Source organism: Ischnura elegans, chromosome 7 (assembly GCF_921293095.1).
Source record: "Ischnura elegans chromosome 7, ioIscEleg1.1, whole genome shotgun sequence".
In the NCBI taxonomy this organism is placed as follows: domain Eukaryota; kingdom Metazoa; phylum Arthropoda; class Insecta; order Odonata; family Coenagrionidae; genus Ischnura; species Ischnura elegans.
The window spans coordinates 65,283,438-65,292,029 of record NC_060252.1 but is presented as its reverse complement, the minus strand read 5'-3'; the positions used below and the strand labels follow the sequence as shown (position 1 = coordinate 65,292,029).

The following is an 8,592-nucleotide window of genomic DNA, read 5'->3' as shown; positions in this document are numbered from 1 at the left end:
CAAGAATAGAGGCGGCTTTTTCGAAAAGGGAACGGAAAAACCAGCACAGAAGGGAAGGGGTTGAGTTGAGGGGCCTTTTAGGGGGTGGAGGTGAGGGCTGTAGTGGGTTGGGTCGGTTGAGTAGAGGCGTGGGGGCGTTGTTGAGAATACGAGGGGCTTGATGGGAGGAGTATAGTGAGGGACGAGGAGGAGAATGGATATACTGGAGTAGGGGTGGAAGCAGTCGCTTTTCTCGCTCTCTCGGCACATGAGTTGGTCGGGGTAAGGTGAGCCGAAAGAGCCGGGGAGGAGTGGGGGAAGATAGGTTGGGGGCGTACCGACAGAGAAGAAAAGAAGTTTTACGGTGACTATGAGAGAGAGAGAGGGTAAAAGCAACTTTGACCACTCATTCCCGCACGGGACGCCAGTCTAGAGAGTGTACGTCGGAGAGAGCAAGAGACGGTTTTAGTGCTAAACTTGCGAGTCTAGAACCAAGAACGAAGTTGTATGTATACTGCGTTATCATACCCACGATTCGATCGATGAAATAAGGACGGAGCTGACTATTCCAGATTCTGTTCAGTGGAGACATTGATTCCCGCTAGAGTGACCTCGTTCGAGTCGACGGAAGCAGTCTCAGTGCAGCAAAACAACGAGCATCTCCTCCGGATTTTTTTTCGTGTAAAAAAACTCCACTCCAGTGTCGACGGTGGTTGGTCTAGCTTCCCCCGTCCGCTATCTTACTCGCGTGTGCCTTCATCAGTGCCATCTCTTGGTGTGTGTTCGAAGGAGAGGTTTGAAAAAAAAATAATTACATTCCACAGCCACAGTTCGCCGCTCCTATCTCAAGAATCTCTGACGTTTCCCGTGCAGCGATGATATCGAGTAGTACGTCGAGTGTTCCTCTTTCAAAGTGAACAGTACGAAAAGGTGTGACAACAAAATTATGTGGTCACCTTAGTGTCCGATGTACAGCAGGTTAGAATTTCCAAATTGTACCCTCAGTTTCGTTGAGTGTTTGAATATTTCCAGTCGATGACTTCGTAGGGAAATACCATTCCGTTGAGATGAACAAGAGCTGAAATTATTCAAAATGCTACGGAGGCGCTTCGTGAGGTAGGCTTAAAAGAACCGCGAGTGTTTGAGTGCTGTGACACTGTGATCGTGTTAAAGGATATACCGTGGAACTGTCCGTGGACTTCAGGAAGGAGGCAATTCCATTGCATTTCAGGACAATTGTAAGAAAAGCTAAGTGATACTGAGAGGGTGCAAAAGAGAAAAACTACTAAGCTAGGAGGAGGGACGTTCATGTCGATCTATATTGTTTTATATTCAAGTGACTTAGGCATTTCTTTAATACAGATATAATTTTTCCTCAAGCAAAGGAGGGGTTTTTTGAGAGTTCAATCTGATCGTGTGACTAAAAGCGAAGGGGTCTATAGATGTAAAATTCCAACCAAATTAAAGAGGGTTCTGTTATTATTTCGAAAGTATTTCATTAGATAGTTTTCTTTCGCTATCGAAAAATAATAATTCTCATTGAAGAGAAGAGCTAAAGGCTATATTAAATCATCATTCGATTAACAAAAACTTTGTAACCTCAATGAAAGTATACGGATTGATAGTTTTCTTCATTATTCGGAGTGAAGATTAAGTCTCAAAAGAGTCTGAGGGTATTGTGAAGTGAGTAAATTCATCCCACTTAGTGAACATTCGAAGTGTATCTCAGTGACTGGAGGTACTGTGGGAAGAGATATAACATGGTCTCCTATTACAATTCCCTGGCCATGTTTCCGAACGCGCGGCACGCGCCGCAGAGCAGCAGTCCGGCAGCTGCGGCGGCTGCAGCGGCCGCGGCATACCTCGGATATCACGGCTACCACCACCCTCACCACCACCACCACCTGCCGCACCACCACGTCCACCCGCAAGGGTCACCACCCGCGGCACCCGCCGCGCCGCACCACCCTCATCAGCACCACCACATGCACCACAACATGCCTCCGCACCTACACCAGTACCCTGGAGAAAACCATGAAAGTGGAGGTGGAGGAGGAAGCGTTATCGGTGGGAACCACGCCGGGATGAACCACCTGGGAGGTGGGCACCAGCACCATCAATACGCACCGCCGACGCCCCCGTCCCAATACGACCCGCACCACCACATTCCGCACCACCTCATCCAGCACCACGCCCACCAGGAGACAGAAGGCAGCCAGACAGGATCTCCGCAGCCTCTGGGGACTCCGGTATCGTGGCACAGCCCCGCGGCTTACGCCACTCAATGTTCCCGGGGAGGAACGGGCCCTGAAGCCGGGAACGCGATGACCGGCGGAGCCCCTTACGAGGGCTGGTCCCCTCAGTCCCTCCAACCCACGATGGGAACCTTGAACTCAAACGGGGGAACGACCGGGACCCCTCCGCCACCATCCTCGGTGACCCCAGACTACAAGATGACCCCGGGGCTTGATTTCCCAGGGGGAGGGTCCCCTACGATGATGGGCATGTCCCAACAGCCACAGGATCTCAGCAACGGCTCCGGTCCTCCCCCGGCCATTCCAATCTCAACGCTGCCGCCGGGTCTCGTCGGGCCGCCGCAGCACGCGTCTCCGGACTCGGGCCTCGCGGCTTCCAGCGATGGAGTGTCGAGCTCGGCCGGCTCCCCTCAGCACATCCACCAACTGGGACAGCACCACGGCCACCACGTGCAGATGGGCGGACAACAGCAACAGATGCAGATGCAAACGCTGCAGCCGGTGCAGCAGAGCGCGTTGCTGCAGACGACGGAGCTGAGGCAGTTGCCGCACCAGCAGGCTCCACAGCCGCAGGCGCAAGGTCGACACCCGGGACAGGGAGACCAGCAGCAGGGTCAACAACAACAGCAGCAACACAGGCCACAGCCCGTCAGGAGCCCGTACGAATGGATGAAGAAGCCTTCGTACCAGAGCCAGCCCAATCCAGGTAAATAGTGGAAGCCGACTATTTGATCAAGGGCCGGTTTTATATTGTCATGGTGGAATTTTGCTAACTTAGCATTGAAACCGAAGTTGATGGACGGTCGTTAGTTTTTCTTACCGTTATTATAAAGTTTACTTAGTTAGTAATGATACTAACAGCTGTAGTAATTTGTCACACTATTTTATTTGCTTAACCGGTATCAATGTTTACACGTCATTATCAAGAGCACTCTCTTAATAAAATAACTACAGCTGTTTGAATCATTACTAATTTATGAATTTCCATAAAGTGAAATTGTCAACAATCTTGTGGCTTAGTCAGATCTACTGCAACACTAAATACGTTTTCAATTTAAGAGGACACATCATTTTCGCTCAAATGATATTATTTCCTGTCGTATTGCTTTTCCCAAGCTTAAGCCATCGTCATTAAAATTTTCAGGCAAAATTAATAATAGGCTTTTAGCAAGATTCATAGTACTTTTGCTTCAAAGATGGAAATTTAACTTGAGTGAAAAAAGTGTGGTAGAATTTTCAAACTGGAGTTAAAGGTGATAAAGTTCTTCCCTAGATGCCTTCAAAGTAAAAGTTAACAGAGTAAATTTAAATTTTCTGACACAATGACCGGAATTCAGACCAGTCGGGCAGGAGTAATTAAGGACTAGATGTGTAATGCCAAGTTGAAGTTCCACCAAGGATGAAAATCAAAGTCGACGGATTCCTTTCTAATGGCCATTTTCTAAGCGGACCGCATTTGATTTCATAAAACTTTATTTTTTATTAAGGCTGCTGTTACAGCTAGGCATTAAAAACAGGCCCTTAAAGTTTACAAGGTTCTTAAATTTTTTCCGACATTGCTGTTTCCTTCTCCATTGCTACAGAAACCAATTGGATTCTTATAAAAATGGCCATTCTTGTGCATCTAGTAATGAGACTATTCTGTTTCTTTTCATTGAGAGATATTCTATACAATTCCGGTAACAAATTTTACGGTCTTTATGGTGGCGTACTTCGAAGAGCAGTTTTGAAACCATTAAAGCAAAATTCGCCACCGAAAACCACTTTCTCGAAAAAACCATACGGGCGATGGCGTCCAAGCCGTACGCCGGGATAGCATGTAGATGCAGAATATGCTGAAATGTATTCTTACATAACTATTTACTGTTCCTCCATGTCAGTGGAAAAACTTTCTTATCTATACTTGTTTCTACTTTCTTAAAAAAAACTTGTTTCGTCTATAATCTGGCGAATTGAAAAAAATAATTCTGATATTTCCCTAACCAGAGAATGAATTTACATCTCTTCGCCCTCTCTTAAAACAATTCTTCCAATCTCGTTCACATTATTCTTCCCTCTAAATGAAGCTGAAGGGAATCATCTTCCGTGCATTGAGCAAGCAATACCGCAAGTAAATTGCAATCAATTTTTTGAAACAAAAAAAAAACAAAAAAGTCTCGGAAATTTACGTAAGAGTTTGCTGAAATTATCCGGTTTCATTATGGAAGCATTGTACGGTTGATAAAATATTATCAACTGTCACTTTCGTGACACCCAATTTCGTACGAAAGTTGAAAAAGTGCACTAGCATTGCTCCTCATATCTCACGGTCACACCAAATTCGCGAGGAGCTCTTAAACCAGACGAAAATTTTCACAGCATACTGAATTTACGATGTGCTAATTAGGGATAACTTACTGATTCCTTGCCTAAATCATTCCTTAAAGTTATCGCTTTTACGTCAAAGCAGCAATTACTTCCAGTAAACAACAAGATATTTGCTTCCTTATACCCAGGTATCTACTGAAATTTCAAAATTATCATCTTCGCGATGTAGTCACATGTGCTATTGGCGAATATAAGCTGGAGTTTTTTAAAGTAAGTTATTAAACCCGATACTTAAAAAACAACAGATTGAGCTATCATAACTTCTTTATTTTCAGCAGCTAAAGAATATAATCTCCAATAGGAGTGCAATTTTCGCAAAATTTACGAGAAAGAATGCAACCGTCATAGTAGAAGCCTAGCACCTAATCAATTAGCCAACATGCACATCCAACTAAACATAGTCCTCTACCAGACACAGCTCTCGTCAACCCACGTAGGCATATTTCCTTCACGTACATTTTCATTCGTGATCGTTAACTTTGATGCTTCAGTATAATGGCCTCTAATCTGGGCATTACCTACGCATATTTTTATACTGATAGGTAAACGGCGTTATAAACTTAACCTCAAAGTTCCGCTTACATTTTCAATATTTAAACTACGTAATCAAACAACATCATTGTAACAAATCTCATGTAGTGGAAAGGAATGAATTTATTCGATGGATTTTGCGGTGACTTCTTTGAACTCGGGTGCCCAAAGTGGCTCTCTGAGTTCTCTGGTTTCCAATTTTTGATTCTTTTGATTCTGTTTTGGCAACAAGAGAACCATTTAAAATTCATAGGCATAATTGAATAAATTTCGTGCTTACATTACAAGGAATATTCGATTCCAAGCCAAAATATACATTTTAAATAATAATTCAGCATTAATGAAACATTGCAATATATACACAGGATTTATTTGAACGCGACGGTATTCGCTGCTACAACAAATTAGCCCTTGATAATGTTGTTGTTATAACGAAATGCATCGAGTTCGAATAAATTCTATGGAAATATTGTAATTTTTCATTTAACTAATCCGAACGACTCCGAAAAAATACCAACTACAAATTCGATTTCTTCCAGAAAAAGTTATATATTACGCGTTAAAACAGTAATATATTGAAAAATTAGCAAATGAAAATGTTTTGTAAAAGCGAAAGGTGTCACGATCGAATAAATCTTGCGCGTACAGTACAATTTCATTTAGCTAGTCATAAGATATTGAATGACTCCGAATAAATACCGACTAAAAATACGATTTCATCCAGAAAAAGTATTGAAATGAAACATTGTACTGTATGCGCAAGATTTATTCGAGCGCGACACCTTTCGCTTTTAAAACAACATTTTCATTTGCTATTTTTTCAATATATTACTGTTGTTACGCGAAATATATCACTTTTTCTGGAAGAAATCGAATTTGTAGTTGGTATTTTTTCGGAGTCGTTCGGATTAGTTAAATGAAAATTACAATATTTCCATAGAATTTATTCGCACTCGATGCATTTCGTAATTACATCACACGTTGTAACCCTATAGAAATTGAAAAATGGAGTCTTTGTGCAAATTCATTTCGGGTGTAGCCGCCCGAGTTACACCGGGAGCCGCTAAATCGCTTTTCCGCGGCTTGCACCGCGCACCCGCGGTCGGAATCGCTGTGCGTCGCTTGCGCTTTAAATCATTCGGTCATCTTCCATCTCATAAATTGTAACAGTCGAGCTTTCTCCCGTTATGGAGGATAAATTTTCATTCCGCCCAGGGAAACGTTTACGTTACATTATGGACTAGAAAAGTTGTAAACGAGTTATAAATGGGCTGCAATAAAGTAATTAGAACAGTTCGTTTATTGGGCCATCATATCATTCCAGCTCTGCCATGAACTTAAAGGAGTGAACCTTATGGTTTCTTAAAAGATGCTCAGGTGAGTCGAAAATTCCTTAAATGTTAGTGCTTGAAATGATTAATGATGGTGTAAAAAAGATAGCGACAAATGTGGATATAGCGATATGATTTTAGAGGACTCGATTTCAGTAGCTTTCGGCATTGTTGATTCCTTGACGGATCATAAAGGTAAAACACGGGTTATTAATGCGGTCCCAATCTCGAGGTCCTGGATTCAAATAAGCGGAATTATTTACTATTTTCTAGACGCTTACAATTAGAATGCATTTTTGATTCATCTTATGAAACAATTAACATGTTCAATATTTATGCCTTAGTTAATATTAGGCTAATGCAGCTGCTGGATTTCTCTTCACTCTTTCTAACATGTTGCGTAAAGCACCTAATATTCTACACAATGGAAAATATACAAATTATTCTGAAAATATCCACAGAAACCAACCATTTAAAAAAAATTGCAATAAGTAATTAGAGGGAATCCTCCGAAGGTGACTCTAATAATTGAAGGCTAGCATGTTTTTCTTTACTTTTATACAGCTATTTATTCTATTGCATCATGAAGCCTGAAGTTAAGAAGAGGTTACAATCACCTGCGGGAAGTAAAGGTTTCCTGAACAATGCAATTGAAAATTCATGTTTATCGTACTTAAAATTACTTGTGGCTTAGCCCGTAAAGCATTATTTTTAACTGTGGCCAAAAATGTATAATTTTCAGCGCAATTTTTCCGTTCAAATTGAATTTTGTAGCGGAAATGCGAATGTATTTGGGGCAAAAAAGCGAATGAAACCTCGCCATTTTCCGTAAAACCCATCTTTCATAAAAATATTAATGCTAGAATTATGAAAATAATACAAATTTTAGTTTTATCATGAACCAATTTCCACGATAGCTGAGGTCAAAATAAGTGAATGTGAAAGTTATTACCTTTACTTTAATGTGAATAACTAATGCACTGTATTCTTTATATTATAAATGCATCAATCAGCAATCGAACTGATGGTGGCCAGAACACTTTCAATACAATACTCCAACTCTACGGGCCACGGTAAACTGAAAAGCGAAGCTTCCGAGGGCTACAACAAATATTTAAAATCTTAAATTCCCTTTAAATCTTGACATTTATAAATTTTCAACGGAAGGTCACACAAATGATCTTTAAAATAATCCACTTGAAATTAGCATGAAACGGTATTAAGGATATTGTTCTAATATATTCGACATAGTATTGACATCACCGCAAATTACGCACTCAAATAATTGTCTCCTCGCAGGTCAGGTCAACGAGTCAATGGAACTGCAAGGAATTAAACTAATGCATCGCACAAAATCCTTTTTAGTGCCCCAATAAGAACTGACATTGGAAGCACCTGAGTTGGAGAATTGATTTTCAGTTTTAAAGAGCAGTAAATTTTATTAGTCATCCGTCAGCTTTTCATAATGCCCCCTCATTTTTGCCTGAACCAATAACCCTATTTAAAATTTATGCTTCACTTCTTCTCCTGTTTCACGAAGACGACTTCACAAATTACTTCAGTTTGAAGAATGTAGTCAGAAAGGAACTAAAAGAAATAATATTTTAAGATACTTTTGGAATAATGCTGAAATAAATAATTGGAATGACCACTCATCTCTTTTAAATCACGGCATTGATTTCTTCAAAAGATAAGTGAAATGTACTCCGCTTGTAAAACCAAAGATCCAAGCGTGATGGAATGTAATTTTTTCAAATTTTAATAAACACTTGCAATTTTCTAGGATTATATATTAGACATGATTTCTTCCCCAACTTTCTCCGACTTCCGTTAAAATTGTATAAATTGAATGCGCTGCACACCATTGAAGATGAAACTTGAAGATGAAGTAATAACATCAAAATCTAATCATCGGAATTAATTTTATAATCGTGGAAAACTGCAATTGTTTATTTCAATTCTCCGCTAGAGCCCCATTACTCATAGATAGTCCACATGAAGAGACGCTTTCGACAAAATAGCGCTTCGTTGAATTTAATGTCAACATGAATACCCTTCATTATATTCCCACCAGCCAGCACGAAGAGCTCATGTCCCAGCGATAAAAACGAACGACGAACCTCGACGGT

At 41.0% G+C, this 8,592-nt stretch overlaps 1 protein-coding gene across 2 annotated transcripts in view; it reads left to right on the top strand.

Annotated features, from left to right (window-relative positions):
- The first annotated feature begins 323 nt into the window (after positions 1-323).
- LOC124162605 (homeotic protein caudal-like) overlaps positions 324-8,592 on the top strand; it is a 95,850-nt gene continuing 87,581 nt past the window's right edge. Inside the window, exon 1 of one of the 2 annotated variants that reach the window (XM_046539191.1) lies at positions 324-2,940. In XM_046539191.1, the coding sequence (XP_046395147.1) occupies positions 1,740-2,940 (1,201 nt within the window). In that variant the 5' untranslated portion in view covers positions 324-1,739. The remainder of the gene's footprint in view (positions 2,941-8,592) is intronic. The other variant, XM_046539193.1, reaches the window with a different exon arrangement.